The following is a 17,510-nucleotide window of genomic DNA, read 5'->3' on the forward strand; positions in this document are numbered from 1 at the left end:
TTCTTCAAATTTTTCCAAAAAATTCGTAAAATTATCCAATTGAGGGAGTGATTAATTAGGTTATCAATTGATTGCTAAATATGGTAAAATTTTTAACCATTAAACTCAAAAATTTTATGTTGAAGATGATGGATTTTAGTAAGAAGTCAGAAAACATTGCTTTTTATATTTCCCAATTTTTTTTTTTCTGGAAATCACATGGCTTGAATCTCTGTCGATTTTCCAATTGGTTTGCTTCATTACTTGTTTTCTTTGCTAATTTGATATAATTGTCTCTGTATTTTCCTGATAAATTTCATACTTCAGCACTAAAACATTTATATGTAAAAAAAAAAAAAAAAAATTTCGTTGTGTCTGAAATCTGTTATATTATTATCGAAAAGAGTCGTGATAATCTGACAATCTGACTCCCCCACGTGGCATACTCAAAATACTCTTCTGACATGGCATGTACTAGAACCATAGATTTTATGCCTTGGGATACACAACTTCACATCTCCATAAATATGTGCAGTGTGTATACGGAGGAAAAAGGTCTATGGTTGTAGCACATGCCACCCCAGGAGAGTATTTTGAGTATGCTAGGTAGGGGAGTCATTGTTACTCATTCTAAAAATTTGATCTTTTTAAAGCAAACCTCTTTTTTTTTTCCCCCTCTTCGAGGATGAAATCATTTTGTCGAATAGATTTTCACAGCTAATCTTTGATTTAAGCTCAGCAGTCATTATTTGATAATTTCTGTTTTTTCCCTCCCATTCGAAAGGCTGATTGATTGCATTTGGAAGAAATTCTGTGTCTTTGAAAAAACCTGCAAATTTATCAGATATGTACGTTCGGCATATATTTTTTTTACCTAAAATCCTTGTGTTGAAAGGACACGAGTGACATGGTTAAATCAACGTTGATAGGACTTGGGCGACATGGCTTAAGCCATGTCAGACGCGTCCTGTTGACATAGAGCGTTTTTGTAAAACGTAAAACACAAAAACGAAGATGATGAATGCATGAAAAATACAAATTTCATTTACAATTTTTGAATTATCATATTCATTGTTATTGTGGTCATTTGATTGAGTTCAGGGGAATCATTCATTTGAGTTGAAATTAATGAGAAAACATAAAAATAGAATGAGAGTTCAATAATAATCATATTCCATTGCCGTAATCCGTCAAAATAGTGGTTTTAGTAGAGATGATCTCTGGGACTCATCGAGGTGGTCTTTGCTTCTTGAAATCCAGAGGAAAAAAAGAAAAGAAAAAGAAGAAAACTGTTATTGGCACCCCAACTTTTACTTAGTACATTCCAATTTCTTAAATTATTTATCACACCCAATTAAATATTAAAACACATCATTCAAACATTAGAAAGGTTTGATTCAAATTATTATCTCAACATTACAAAATATTACAATACTCATTCAAACGATTTCTGTATATAAAATCTTAAACCCAAAAAATAGAAATCTAGCAAAAAAAAATAAAAATAAAAACCGAGAGAGAGAAGCTTCTTTTGGCACCCTAACTTTTACTTATTTTCTTCATTTTTTAATTGGGGTGTAAGAAGTAAAAGTTGGGTGCCAATAGCAGCTCTAAAAAATAATAAGAATTTAGAAGCACAAAGAGATTGAAATAAGGCACAAAACCAAATAATCAATTCAATGTAATATTATTATGATATTGTGTCAACCATAAGAACTGAAGCTCAGTGTATAAACCATCTCTAGCCAAAATTTGTCCAGGCTGATTATTATGATGTTCCTTTGATTGCTACTTATTACTCGACATCGACATCGACATGGACAGATGTCAACTAATCAGATGGTAGGAATGGTCGATAAACGGATTTCAGGGTAGAACGAATGCATAGTATCATGACTTATAACTGAATAAACAGAACTTGTGAAACAAATGGGGAGCTCTTTAATCCTAACTGTTTCAACCTTTATTAAGACCATGTTCTGGTTTGTTTTTCCTCACTATCACCTTCTTTGACTCCAATTTACTCCCAGAAACCCCTTCTTCTCTATTATCCATATTCCTCACTACTTTCCTTTTTGACTCCTGTGGTACCCCTCCTTCTGATTTCCTTATAACGCTCTCATGTGTCGGTGCATCACGTTTTGCTACATTTTCCCTCCCTTGAGAGCTTTGCTTCTCTGGGCCTCTTAGTGGTTTACTATAATCTTCACCTCTGATACCCGATGTTGGGTTTCTTCTTTCGGGGATGATTTCGGTCTGATGATGTTTATGACTACTCGACCTTGCACGTCTCTCTTGATCGAAAAAGAGGACTTGTACTACTGTTCTCAATGGGAGTCGTTCGTTCCTTACTGCATGAGCACAAACTTCTGGAGACAATTTCCGAGTGTCGAGAATCTGACAAAGTCGTTTTTTCTCTGCCTTGGATAGATCTGGGTGTTCCTGGTGTTGTTCATAAATAGAGATCAAAATATTAATAAATACCCAACAATTCAATGCAGACATATATGGTTAAAACTTAAATGCTTAAGATAAACAAGGTATTAAATTTTGATTTCGATGATCTTGGAAATGGAAATATTTTGTTAAAAAATTTAGACGAAGGTGGAAATCAATATAACTTCAAGGAAATGATTGAAATAGTATAAAATGATATAAATGTTGATGGAGTTTTTTATTGATAGTGTAGGAAATGATAAAACATATATGAAAACACACTCGTAAGTCATCAAACTATAATGAATAACCTTATAAATTATGGAAATGAAGTTTAATAACGTTTCATTACGTGCTGGCATGAATATTGTGGAGGATATTTTTCACTGGGTACCAAGGGGCGACATGTGACACCTAGGGATTTGAGTTTGATATGGAGATCTGAGGATAAGCTCGGTGGCTTGGTCACAAATCAACCATGGGTTTAGGTCTCGATTGGTTAAAATCGGGGATTAAATAAAAAGGGGTTAAAATTATGGAGAGAGAAATTCTCAAAAAAGGAGGAATGTATAATATTTACTAGATATATTCCCAAATCATCAATTAAGATCTACCTTTTAAATTAGATAAGGGTTAAATCAGTAACAAGACCTAAAGGGATCCTATGGTTTCATCTCTATAAATAGATGGACAGAGATACTAAAAGGTATGAGTTCTCTCCCTCTAAATTTGACATTATTTTTGTACTAAAGTTCTGATTTGGGCGTCGGAGAGGTGTTGTTATAGGCTCACCTAGGACATGAGGAGTGGAGATCGTAATGGATCATCACAGATCCCAAGGTAGTGCAAGTTTTCACATCTACAAATATCCAAGAGCCCAACACCTAAAAAACCTATATGCTTCTTAAAAATGAGAATAATATTTTTACATAACTATAAATACTTTAATATTCTTAAATGAACAAACTATATGTACTACATTATCAATTTGATATAATCTGTAAAAAAATACATTCACATTATCATATAGTTTTTGATATTTTAAGTTTTTTTTAGCTTACCTATCGAAAAAACAATAAGTTACTAATATATTCAACTAATTAGAACATGAATGATTATATGTGCATACTTACATGAATATTCCTGTCGCAGTTTACTATTCATCGAAATATTATATTTTTAGACATAACATCTGATTACTTCGGTTGAAATTCACTATTCATCAAAATATTTCGTGAAATGAGTTGTGATTTCCACCGAAATATATACAAAAAGAAAATTTCGGTTAAATTTTGTATCAGACCATGTGAAAATGAAAATATTTCGTGGAAATATGTTGAAATTTAATACTATGGGTTAGAAGTTAAAAGTCCTTTACCTTAAGATAAATGTTGATGGCCTTGTAAATATCATCATGATCTGGTCGGGCAATTTCCGGAAAAGATTCAGCGAGAGAGACTATCTTTGTTGCCGGCATGTTAACATCCTCGCAACCACTTGTAGATAAGAATCAATGAGCTTTGCAACCTTCCTTATCGATCTTACATACTCATTTTCTTCTGTAGAAGCATGTCTTCGCCATTGCACCAAAAAATTCTCTAACACTGCCCTCACTATGTCGATATCATAGAAATGCTGATCTGAAGATGAGCACGATGGAATTAGCAAGTCGTTCACCGTTGCTTCCTCTAAATGCCGATCTGATCTCCTTATAAGCTCGGCCTTTATTGAATGAGATACCCCGAGAAAGTTTGCCACGGTAAGGAGCCTCAATAAGAACCCAATTGAAACCGATGCACGCTCACTTGGAATCATGCTTACGATGGACTCGAGCACCCGTTGCTGCTTTGCCACATCTTCCTCTGTTTGAGATACCGAGCTCTCTGGGGGCCTACCTTTTGATGTGTCTGGTAGCCATCTAAAGGAATATACATGCAAAGCTTCACCTATTAGTTGTGAAGGGAGAAGATTTGTTGATCGAACGGCTGTAATTATACATCGGAAAAGATCTATATCGAGGTCGGATATGTCCTCTGTCCACCAATCCTTTGGGACCGAATTGTGTCGTTTTTTAGTATACCCTGGTCTAGTGTATGTATAAGACCATGTAACCTACAAAGAAATGTCATAACTAAGCACAGTTTACCGTTTTGTACTGAAAATCGAAAATTACCAAAACGGTAATTTACCGCTTTGGTAAATAAGTTATTTTACCAAAATGATAAAATTTGAAATGAACAGTAAATTTGTAATTTTCGTACCAAAAATACCTTTTTAGCTTTGTTTTGTTAAACAATATACATATCCCCCGTTTAAGTAAACGGATAGAAATATCACGGAGATGTTTGTACAATTATGTTTGCTTCAAAAGAAAAACATCACAATGGAAGAATTTAGATGACTTGGAAGCAAATGTAGTTCATATTTTATTTTCTTACTAACCTTGGTTGGGTGTGTGAGGATTTTTTCAACAATTGAGTCGATACATAGCCTTATGATTCCGAGATTTTCCGACCACTCGGATAGTTTTGTAGTAGCTTGTAACGTGACAATAGAGTCCTTCCAACCTTCGAGGATGCAAGAATGGAAGAAAGCTTCAAGTTTTAGTAACAAATTTCCCTTCTCTACTGATTCAGTCATTCTAAGGAACTTTGCAGCACAAAATGCGGGTACGATGTTGTAAGCACTGAGATTGATTGTAATTCCATAGCAAAATTTAGCACAGAGTTCAAATGCTTCTTCGCCTCCTGGGATATCGTAGAGATCTATTGGAACTTCATTAGAGTCACCAGAACTTGAGTAAAGGCGTTGTAAGAGGCCGCATTTTGGAAGAAGCGGAAACTATAGTTTGAAATTTAAAAAAAAAAAAAAAAAACCCAGAATTAGTGACTTTTAAGTGATTTTGAACCCAAAGCAAATATGTAGGTAATTGAAACATGTGTAAGCAATTGGAGCCTTGTTGTAGGTCTGAACACATCATTAGAGGTTTGGGTCTGTCTGGAAGAAATTCTTTGTTGGTGGATCAAAAGTGCTTGAATTTCAGTTTAATCAAACATGTCAGCTATACAGAAAGGTAACCTCTTGTTCACAGTTTATCTTTGAATTTTTGAACCTATATGTGATGAGTTTGCGGGTATATGCTCAGACGCAAAGTGTTATGGGCACTTAATGCCTTGGACCAAAGCACGGCGATTTTGCTATTACAATGATGGTGAATTGCAGACAAGTCACAAATTTCCCTTCAATGATGAAACTCAAAATATGGCTTCAATAATCGCCCAAGACAGAGATGACTTACCCGAGTCATCTTGATATCATTCGTGAATGAAATGAGTAGTGAAGTGGATTTAAAACTATGACTCAAAGAGAAACTATTCCATTTGATGAGAAATTTCTTGCTTATGCCAACACAACACCCTCTCGACTTGCTAGTTCACAAGAAGAGAAGATCAATCTTACTACTTGCAGCTATGCATCCATTATGTTGCCAATCTTTGATCCTCTTTACAGGGGAAACAAGTGATGGCATGTCAAAGGATCCCTTTTAAGTTCAAGATTATGAATCTTTGGATCCATAAAGTGATGCAACGACCTCTTGACACAATGCACCTTGAACCTTGAACCTTCTTTTTTAATAGATGGTTCTCTTGCTTCTTCTAGGAATGACCAACAATGTCCTAAGGACTCCTAATCCTAGCAGAAATCTTTCCCCAATACACATAACATGTACATGCATGGAACAAAACGAGCAGGAATAATTCACCTAACTGAGTCAATTTCATCTGAGCCAAAGTTGGTTTAGTCTGTTTTAGCTCAATTTGACTGCTTTGCTTCCATGTAAAAAGATATTCAAGCTCTACAAAATAACTCTATATGATCTGTATTCAAAAGAGCTTAAAATGAATTTAGTTGACTATAGATGGGTTTTCAAGACCAAATTTTGTGTCAATGTCAAACTTGAAAAGCTAAAAGAACACCTTGTTGTAAAAGCCTATAATCAAATTCAACGTAGATTTCTTGGAAACCTTCAGTCTAGTAGTGAAACCTCAAACCATCCTCCTTGTTCTCATAGTAGACTGTGGTTGGCAACTTAATGTTAAACATGTTCTTCTCCATGAGTTCCTCAATGAGCCAATCTACATGGAACAATTAGTGGACATAAAAAATCCAGCTTATGTGTGTGCAAACTAAATCGTGCCCTGTATGGACTCAAGCAAGATCCAAGGGCCATGGGTTCTTCTCTTACACACTTGATTCACCTTTCTTCATATTGCGTTGTTCATAGGGAGCTATTCTTCTACTATTATATGTTGATGATATAATATTAGAAAGAAGTAATTCCTCACTTGTGCAAGACTTCATCAATGAAGTAATGTGCTATTTGCCATGAAGGATCTCGGAGAACTACACTATTTCTTGGGCATTGAAATAAAGAATACATCATATGGACTCGTTTCATCTTAGAGCAAGTATACTCAAGTTATTCTCGATCGAGCATAGATGGCTGATTGTAAGGCCATATTTACTCCTCTGGCCACAAGATCCATTGCTGATTCTTCAGATGCTACTCTTTAAAAACAGTTTATTAGGAGGATTGCAATAGTAAGTGATTACGCAACCAGATTTCATGTATAAAGTAAACCTAGTCTTCCAATATATGCATACCTCATCTCATTGTGCTACATTAAAGGAATAGCCAACACTGGACTTAAATCTACAATGAAAAAATATTTTTGATATCTGCATATTTTAAGATATTGATTGTGTTGGATGTTCCCTTACTAGATGATCCACAATTGGCTATTGTACATTTTTGAAGTTGAATCTCATTTCTTGGACAGCCAAACAACAGTCCACATTGACTCGATTTCAATGTTTCAGAGGTGTTTGAGGCATAAGCCTCGAGGCGTGCCTCAATATGAGGCATATCAAAAATGTGCTGAGGCAGTAGATTGAGGCGTTCAGTCATTCGAGGCGTTACGAAGCTCTAAAAAGGCTTACGCTCCAGCCGACATGTACATTTTCTATGTTTAGGCTTGAGCTTTAGTTTAAATAGAAATCCATTTTTTAAAAACTTATTTATATTTATATTTAAATGTTTTTATATACATATGCTTCTCATACTACTAAATAGGTTGTTGTATAGTGTAAGATTGAGAGGGATTGGGTCTTAATAGTATTTCATGGTGGTAGGTGTGAACTTTTTATAATGGTGGATAGTGGACAGTTATCATTGGGTATTGATTATTGAATTTTAATTATAGGGAATTAAAATACTTGTAAAAAAAATTATAGGAAATTAAAACTTGAATTTGATTATGTGGATTGAAACTTGGAAATTTAAATATTAGAAATATGTGTTGGTGATCCAATTTTTTTTTTTTTTTTTTTTTTTAATATAAACTATTTATATATCTAATATTATTTATCTAAAAATTTCATGCACATGAGGCTTACGCCTCGAGGCACTAAAGATCACAACACCTTCGCGTCTGAAAACATTTCCCGATTTCGTGCAAAGGCAGAATATCGAGCCATGGTCCCCGCTGCAACTAAATTAACATGGGTCTCTTGTATTCTTCAAGATATTGGTGTTTCTCTACATCGACTAACACTTCTCTCTATTGACAATGTTAGTCCTAATCTGTATTTCATGCTCTTACCAAACATATCGAATTTGACTACCATAGTTCGCAAAAAAGGTCACTCATGGTCTTTTTTGTGACAAAATTTGTTCTTTCAAAAGATTAACTGACCCAACCACTATTATGAGTTCACTTTCGCTTACTTTGGCTCTTATTGAGAAAATCTCCAAAGCGACATGCCTTAATTAAATATGACTCTAGATAGATCAAAATCAGATGTTACCAATATTATAATTAAAAAACGTAACAAAGTAAATCAAATTAACGTTCGGTTGAACAGATCGCTTGATGAGATCCATTAATGAGAATGATTTAATCACCAGCCATTGATTAAGGGTTGAACTCATAACATGTTAAACTAATACTAATGAAGCTAAGCAAATGAAGTGTTTATGGGAAATGTAATTAATATAGCTAGAAAAATTACCTTATGAAGAAGATATTTAGTGTTGTTAATTTGAATGACAAGGTCACTTGGCACATCAGAAGACACAGACCTGCATAGTTTAATTAAACAAACACCTTTAGAATTGATTTCTTTGTTATTTATCAACCCAAAAAGGAAAGAAAAAAATGTTCTTTTTTTCTTCAATATTGAATCTCCAAAGAGGACTATTATGGGCTCATTAAAATGTAGAATCTGGTTATAATCTTCCATACCTCGTAGCCTCTTCTGTATAAAAGGTGTCTGGCCTTGTCCCAATTTTCATAAACTTCATTTTTGATCTTTGTTTCTTCACCTAGTAAATGTCATGCCATCTATGTATGTTTCTTTTTCCTCCTTTGCCTACTTCATATATCTTTTCTGAAAATACCCAAATTATAAACATAAGAAATTAACTCAAACTTAGCAAGCATAAACTCCTGAAACATCTTAAACGACAAAAAAATGGTCATCAACACACCCTAAAGACGGTCATAAAGCTTGCGTAATTGTGTTCGATTGTTCAAACAGGAAACGACCGTAAAATAAAAGAGATCATATAACAAATGGCATAACAACAGAATTTTCAAACCATGATGATTAAGAGGATAGTGATGATGCTTAGGTAAATAATAATTAGGGTAAATTACATTTCGTGTGTTGAATATGGGGAAATTCCCATTTTAGCACACTGTTCATTTTAATTCCCAAAACATGCTTTTTAGCGAGATCGTTACTTTTATAAAATCAGTGAGATTGTCACTTTTATAATAAATACCAGTGATCTCGCTACTTCATGTTTTAATTTTATCAGCGAGATCGTCACTTTTCAATACCTGAGATCTGGCTATGCATGTTTTATTTTCAGAATTAAAATGAATAGTGTATTAGAACGGGAATTTTAACAAAAGTTACGCATGTTTTAGGAATTTTTCTCTAATAGTTAAACCAAAAAAAAAAAAAAAAATTGATTTTGTTATATTTATCACAAAATATTGGTTGACCCACCATTCAAATAATCAAATAGAATTGTACAACCTCCAACCATTAGTATCCCAATAACCAAAGTTTCCACAAAACATTCATGTTGGACCCTCAATGTTTAGTACTCTTGCTCATTTAGGGGAAAAGATTTCTAAATCCTTGATGAGAAATTAGATAAAAAGGATAATCAAAGAGTTTCTTAAGATAATTCCACAAAGGGATTGCAAAAACATAATGGGTAACAAGGAAAAGCTGAATCTACAACCATGCAAATCAAATAAAAGTAAAAAAAACAAAAAAAAAAGAGAATTTGAAATATAGGTCTAGCTATATTATTCTTTAGCTATTGATTTGATCTAATTTACTAGTACATGCAAATTGGGAAGTATCACTTACCTCTCCTTTCATGCAACAAAAATCCCATCAACTTCTCTCTTTCCTCACCACATAGCCCATGATGACAAACCTTTCCCCTATTAAATAATAATTACAAGAAGAAAGAAGATTAAAAAAAATATATTTTCTTTCATTTTATAAAAAACAGCCTTTTTTGCTATCATGCACTAAGAACAAGTTCTTGCTACCATGCACAAAGAGAAGGAGAGGGAGAGGGAGAGGAGGGGGAGAGATCTTATTCTCATAAGAAGAAATCTTGTTTCAAATCTTTGTAGATAGCTTTCAAATATTTTTGTGTTGGAGTTTCCTTATAAGAGTAGAGAATAAAATCTAACAAAGATATAAAACATTTAATTATATACTGGCATGGTTGTAGTACTGAAAATCGTTGTGACTTTAAGATCCTTTGGCATGCTTGAATGACGACACATGTGAATATGACGGTGTTTACTAGGACATACTGAGGCTGGTGCTCCACGTTTCATAACATGTAGCTGGCCCACTTAAGTAATAGTCAAATCTGTCCATTGGATTTTTCATCAATTTCATATATGGACCATCGATGATGTATCGATGTTGACTTTTAAGTCTTGTCCCACACAAGAGCAACCTACCAACCAATGAATTGATGGACCACCCGTATGTGGATCTATCATACTTACACTTGCCCCATAAAAAAATGTATCTCAAGATGTAGGTCTACGATTCCTGAACTTGTTCACGTCATCGAGTGATTTGAGTATGTCATTTGGTGAGTCATATTATCATCAGGACTCATCATACTTGATACTTTGAAGGGGCATCATTTGTTGACCCAATTCTTAAATGAACGATGATTATATGACACTCCCTTCTGACAAACACCCCCATCACAAAATCGTAAATCAAATGCCTTGGGATGCACAAGAAAAAGATTTATTATTCTATGTATCCCGAGGCAAATGATTTACGATTCTGTGATGGGGGCATTTGTTAGAAGGGGGCGTCATACCATCACGACTCAAATTTCGTAAATCATTTGCCTCAGGATACATAGAATCATAAATCTTTTTCTTGTGTATCCCAAGGCAAATGATTTATTGTTCTATGATGGGGGTGTTTGTCAGACATATTATCACGGTTCTAAATATTTTCTCTTACAAATAGATAAAACTTAAGAAAAAAATTACTTAGTACACTAATATGGAGGAATGCATTTCTATATGCATCCTGAGTTTGGGGGTGGCATCTTAAAATCCAGTTAGGAAAATCTTTCTTTCTTAATGTTCCCCCACCTCGGAAAAAAATAAAAAATACTCATATAATTGAGATTGACAATTCGAATAGTTTTCAACATTCAAATCTTCGATCTTGACTCCGATGATTCTTGGTGAAACATCAAGATCGATGATTGTAACAATGTCGATCTCGAGAATTTGAATGTTTATCATGATGCTTTATGTTCAATCGTTGTGATCGATGATTTACAATCTTTAGTATCGACGATTATAAAACAAGATCTCAACAATTGGAACATAAGTCGATTTCGGCAATTTAAACCATCGATCTTATCAATTGAAAGGGGGTCAGGGGCCATTAAGAAAGAAAACTCTACAAGATGGACCATTAAGTTACTACGAAGAGATTAAGGGGGACCTAGAAAGAATGCCCTCCCAAAGGGTGCATTAATTAATTTTTCTTAAAAAATTATTATAAATGTCATAATTATATCAACTTTGAAAGGGAAAAACTCACCCGTGTTCAACTAATGGTAGACACGTAATGTTGTTTGCTTACAAGAAGTCTTGGAAATGAAGATTTTAAGGGAGACTTAGTGACTTAGTTATTTATTCAAAATATCATTCAAGAATTTAAATTACTAAATCAGAATTTCATCGTTAATCCATTATCAATCAACGATGCTTACTTTTGATCAAGAAATAAACCTATTCACGAATTTCATAAGGGATGTTATTAAAAATTCATTTTCTCTCTTTCACAGCTCATTCTTTCATTCGTGTGTCCTTAAAAACTAGATTCGAATAAAATTTGAGACTCTCCGTTAGACTGAACTAGAGGATATTTTTAAGGATTCGAGAAAAATTAATTCTTTAAAAACTTATATTGATCTCTAGGAGGTCAATATTGATGTTGAGGTAATAATGCTTTCCCTATCATTTCAACCATGTACTCAAGTTTGGATTTGAGAATTATTCTACAAGTGTCGGTCTTATTATTTCTGATAAATTAACTAACGGGTAGATATACATCGACGATTATTTCTTAAAATTGCTCTAATTGTCGATATATTAGAAAATGCCAACCTTTTGAAATAGAAGATAACTTTTTTTTAAAGTAGATAGACCATTTTCGGACCAATGATCAATCTTTGATTTTTTTCTATGGACTATTTTTTCAATGATATATATATATTTAATTTTGGTCAAAATTCGAGGAATATCGTGACTATGATTTGGTTTAAAATTAGAAAAGTCTCATTGGGAATGAACCAAACACCTCTATTTCAATGACTACGATATGGTGGTCAAGGCACTCCATTAAACATATCAGTGAAATGAATGAAAAAGAAAGCTTCCTAAAGATCATTATTTATCTTTTAAGAAATATATCTATCTTTTTTGGGATATATTTTCTTTGAAATTACTAAGAATATTTTCTCAACATAGGCCGCGATATACATTTCTTTTCTTTAGAAAATACCTAAAAAAAAAACTTTTCTCTAGAAATCTCTGTTTGTCCTTGTATCTTTGAGAACTTTATGAAAATTTGACTGATTTTTTTTTTTTTTTTTTAAGGTCAACAAGATTAAGGCAGATCCAGATAAGTTACAACCTCAATAAGAGAACACCTCTTGATTACTAAGAAATAACATAAATAAGATTGTCAGAGAGCGACTCGCAATCAAATTCAATAAACCCTGATTATCAAGAAAGAGGATAAATAATAATAATAAATAAATAAATAAATATCTTGATAGGTGATTTCAACAGATTAGTTATTTTTCCCACTTTAAGGATTTATAAATCAATGGGCTTTTTTTTCCTATGGGCCTGGCCCATGGTGTAGCACTTTAATGGTTGAACTTGCACGTTTAAGTTAAGTGTCTCATCAGTTATCACCATCATTTGGTTGAATCTAACGTCTGATGATGTGATGGTGACAAGGGAGCCACAAATTTTGATTATTTTTCCCATAATGTTTCCAAGTGGGGAAATATTAGATACCTCACAACCCACTTTATTAAAGTAGTCTTGTTGGCTTCCACGCCAAAAAAATCACAATCAGCACCACATTGACACGACTAATCACAATATGTTGCTTATGTCAGGATGATTCAATGGAGGACTGATGATGTGGGAAGTGGGAACAGTAGAAAGCATTTGTTATGGTAGTTAGTGTGCTAGCATATCAGGATTCTTTTTAATTTGTTGAAACATCCTCTAATAAGTCCCCAAGGTTGGCTTTCCACGCCTTATTCTTATCACACATATGGGTCTTTTACAAATAACAAAACATTTGAGGGGTGTTTTTCTTATAAACTTGTTGTGCTTCATGTTTATCTAAGAAAATTTTATTATAAAATTAATTTTTTAAAGAAGGTTCCACTTTTCTTCAAGTCTCTTGAGATTTTTTGTCATTTAGTCATGTTTGACTAAATTCATTTAAAAAGAAAAAAAATAAAAATCTTTGAAACTAACAAAACTCTCTCTGGAATTCTCAGTTTTACAAGCAAATGATAAATTTTTTTTATGCTTTTGAGAATTAATACAAGCTTTTTGATGTTCTTAAGTCAGGTTCCCACCTATACTAACATTATTTTAGAGAGTTACTACTGCCACACCAACTTTTGTTAATGCCACAACTGTGTACAATTCTTTGGTGACTTACATAGGACTTGGTGTGGCATTAGTAAAAATTGGTGTGGCAATAACAACTCTTTTTTTTTTTTTTTTTTATAAATTTTTTTTTTATTATGTGCAAGGTGATGTTTAATGGGTCCCACCCTTTATTAATATTGAAAGATCTTAGGAACGAAAATAATCTATATTACAATTGTGATACAAAATTATTCGCAAATCGTTTGGGAGATCAATAGATGAAGGCCATCCAATATGTGGGATATATACAACCAATTTTTCCTGCCCATGGTGTGTACAAAAGTGTTACTAAAGGTAGGAACTTGACTAACATAGTTGGTTTAGAGTTTTTTTTTTATATTATGTTTTATTAGTAAATTAAAGAATGGAATTTCATTATGAGAAGTAGAAACATACCAAAATATCATGGAATTTGCGTAAACCCGATCCAATTTCCGTCATGAATGATAGAAGAAACCTTCAAAATTTCCATTCAAACTCTCGAACAACCTCCAAATTTGAGAATTACTGTAGCAGAGAACCACCTTAACCTCTTATCCCAATCAAAACATGCATAAAATCAAGATTTTAGACAGAGAGAGAGAAGAGGAAGGAGAGAGGGGGGGGAGAGTGATGGGGTGGTTGCTGTTTAAGTAAGTAATATAAAAGAGAGAAAGAAAAAGTGGGGAGATGGAGCATACAAGACTTTTTGGTAATAGAAGAGAGAGAGAGTTGGTTGGTTGGTTTTGTTGGTTATAGTCAACATAGTAATGTAACACCAAGCATTACATATATCATAGGGTGCTTGAATTGGAAAAAAGAAAACTTTTCTCTCCATCTCTTGCTGCATTATATTTCATTTGGTGCTTCTTATTCTATGATTGAAATAGAAAAGCATGCAAGTTGGAGCTACTACTTATAAAAGTTGGAGATGTGAGAGAGAGAGAGAGAGAGAGAGGGGACGAGAGTAGAAAGATCCCCTGTGCATCTCCATCATGGTTCCCCCCACTAACACGGTATATTCTCCTATCTTCAAACCTACTCTCTCATCTTGATCCTCCTGTCGGCCACGTGTTAGATTCTTCACTCGTGCCACCCGTGCACTTGATCCAACAGTTTGGCCCCACTGTTTCACCTTGTTTGTTTCATCGAACATAAGTGACAACACTTGACATTGATGTTATTGGAATCGCTTTACTTGTAGGATACCCCTGGATCCAACACATACTCTTTATCTCTCTCTTAGCTCACGTGTGACTCTTGGACAACCCATGTGGCATGTGGCATGTGTATGTGACCTGTGTTTGGTGAATTTTTGGGTTTACTTCTTTGGACTCTCAATTGATAGATCCCTAGAAAAAGAGCGATTGTAATCGAAGAATACCTACCTATATGGATTGGCAAGATATTGAATCCCTAGAAACTAGTACTGATCTCTAGAAAATTAGTGTTCTTTCTCTTATCTCAGCTATTTGTTTGAGAATTAGGGTTTTCGATTCTGGTTCCGATTAAATGTGTACTATACCTATGAGATCCCTGGCTGGATTACATTATTATTATTTTTTGGGTGCCGATTTTCTAACTCAACTTGACAGAATAATTCAAAAACTCGTTGACGTGGCATGTGTAAGAACCGTAGAATTTTTCCTCAGGATAGACAACTACACATCCCCATAAAACATGTGCAGTTGTGTATCTCAAGGGAAAAAATCCACGATTCTTGCACATGCCACATTAGTGAGTTTTTGAGTTAGTCTGTTAGAGTAGAGTTAGAAAATCATTACACTTATTTATTTATTTATTTATTTTGAATCGTGCTAGAGTGACCTCAGTGGGGGACACCTTGACATGGTGGCACGTACATGTCCGTATATACATTTTACTCGTATCTCGGAGAAAACACATCGTGTGTTCCCTACTAAGGTCACTCCAACATTAATTTTATTATTATTATTAGTGAGTTGGGGTTAGAAGGTCCTCCGTTTTTTTTAATCACTTCGATCTAAGATAATTACATTATAAATTATCAAGAACAATGCTTTGAAGCTCTTGAGGAATAAAAGAAACATCCTCTACAAAAAAAAAAAAAAAAAAACCCTTTACATAAGATCCCAAATGTGCTACATGATTAAAATTAGCTGCCCTATTCATTTCTCTTTGAAGAACTCAAAAGAGAAAATAAGAAATTCTTTCAGAATTAATTGAATCTCCTTAATTTGATCTTCATATATCTAGGATCCAAGAATTTCACCATTTGGACATTTTATTGAGTAAAGGGAATCTGAACTCACAAGAATTTGATAGAAATTCTTCCTTTTTGTCTTTCATCGCTTTCAAAATAATTTGGAGTTCAGTGGAAATTTATCATTATTTAAATTTTAAAACATCCACGCCCACCACTGAATCCAATTAAAACCTATGAACGAGATACAAGTTGTGATTTGTGTGGAATACTTGAGTTGAAATTTGATGTGAAAGCTGAGGATAATAGTGGTTATGTGAAGTCATGTATGCATGCTATGTAAAGCCTTTGAAACTACCCTTTAACATTTGAAGGAATGACTGAGATACTCTAAAAGAAATTTGTTAGAGTACCCTCATCTTTGACGTGTAGCAAAAGCCCTATTTATTTCTTTCTTCCAAAAAACCAGTTATCTTCAGCCCTTGATTTTTCATATTAAAAACTAATCATATATCTTCAATCTTAATATTTTATCTACTTCAATCTTCAAACTTCAACACAAGATAAGACTTCTGGGGAAGTAGATAGTGATGGAATTTTAATTAGAAAAAAGAATAAAATGGATAGAAAATAAAGTTGCGTAAATTTAAAAAAGAGTCATGCTAGAGTGGCTTCAAGCTGGAACCTCACATTGCACTTCTTGACGTGAAAGTGATATGAATCATAAATGTTTTTTTACTCGTATCCCGATGAAAAGCATTTATGATTCCCATACACTTTCATGTCAAGATGTGTGATATGAAATTCCAGTTTGCGGCCACTTCAACATTATTTTTAAAAAAATTGTACATAAAGATTGAAGAACTTGAAGATAACTAGTTTTGAAAAGAAAAATAAGGACTTTTTGGCTAGAGGTTGGTAATGTGGGTATTTAAGTCATATAAAGGTAGTGCCCACTATCCTAGTTGGTGAAGCTTATGGGTGATGGTTGTAGACACTTCAATTTACATAAACCCATTAGAAAAAATTCAAAATTTCAAAATTTAAGTTGATTTTAATTAAGAGCTTAAAGCCCTTCAATGGACCGACATTACATAATAATTGCCACTCAACACTTTTCTTCATATATACATGCACACATACATCATGTTATATCATTTTACATGCCCAAACCTTGTATCTAATCTAATCCAATTCCATACCCACTTTTCTAATCTAAACTCATTATCTATTAACCAATCCATTACCCATACCCTAACCCAATACTAAGCCCACATCCAAGTCTAATCCCAATACCCAAACCTAAGTCATCCCAAGTCCATAACCCAAATACCCAAGTCCATTATAAGTCAATAATCTTATATCTTTTCCCGAAAGATGACACATGAGCAATTTATGCTCTAAAACTCCCATCTCGCAACCTAAAATTCTATCAAAATCTTTATTCTATCTCTCTAACCATCTCTTAACTCAACCCTAAACTTAAGAATTCCTATCCATTTCTCCACTATCTATCAACAACATTCATCTTCTTTAACCTTCTACCCTCAACTAAAATTCTTAATCTTCAAGTTATTTCTTTTGAGATTCAACATCATTCAAGAAGG

The 17,510-nt window shown here is 33.7% G+C and overlaps 1 protein-coding gene across 1 annotated transcript; it reads right to left on the reverse strand.

Moving 5' to 3' along the window:
• Positions 1-1,370: 1,370 nt before the first annotated feature.
• LOC147391793 (Phototropic-responsive NPH3 family protein) lies at positions 1,371-14,590 on the reverse strand. Its single transcript, XM_086459516.1, is given in 7 exon segments — positions 1,371-2,421; positions 3,794-3,903; positions 3,906-4,527; positions 4,858-5,256; positions 8,488-8,557; positions 8,721-8,865; positions 14,139-14,590. Coding segments are annotated over 6 exon segments (1,746 nt in total). The 5' UTR covers positions 8,780-8,865; positions 14,139-14,590; the 3' UTR covers positions 1,371-1,935.
• Between the last annotated feature and the right edge of the window lie 2,920 nt (positions 14,591-17,510).

This window comes from Akebia trifoliata, chromosome 11 (genome assembly GCF_017979445.1).
Source record: "Akebia trifoliata isolate Shusen 1 chromosome 11, ASM1797944v1, whole genome shotgun sequence".
Lineage (NCBI taxonomy): Eukaryota > Viridiplantae > Streptophyta > Magnoliopsida > Ranunculales > Lardizabalaceae > Akebia > Akebia trifoliata.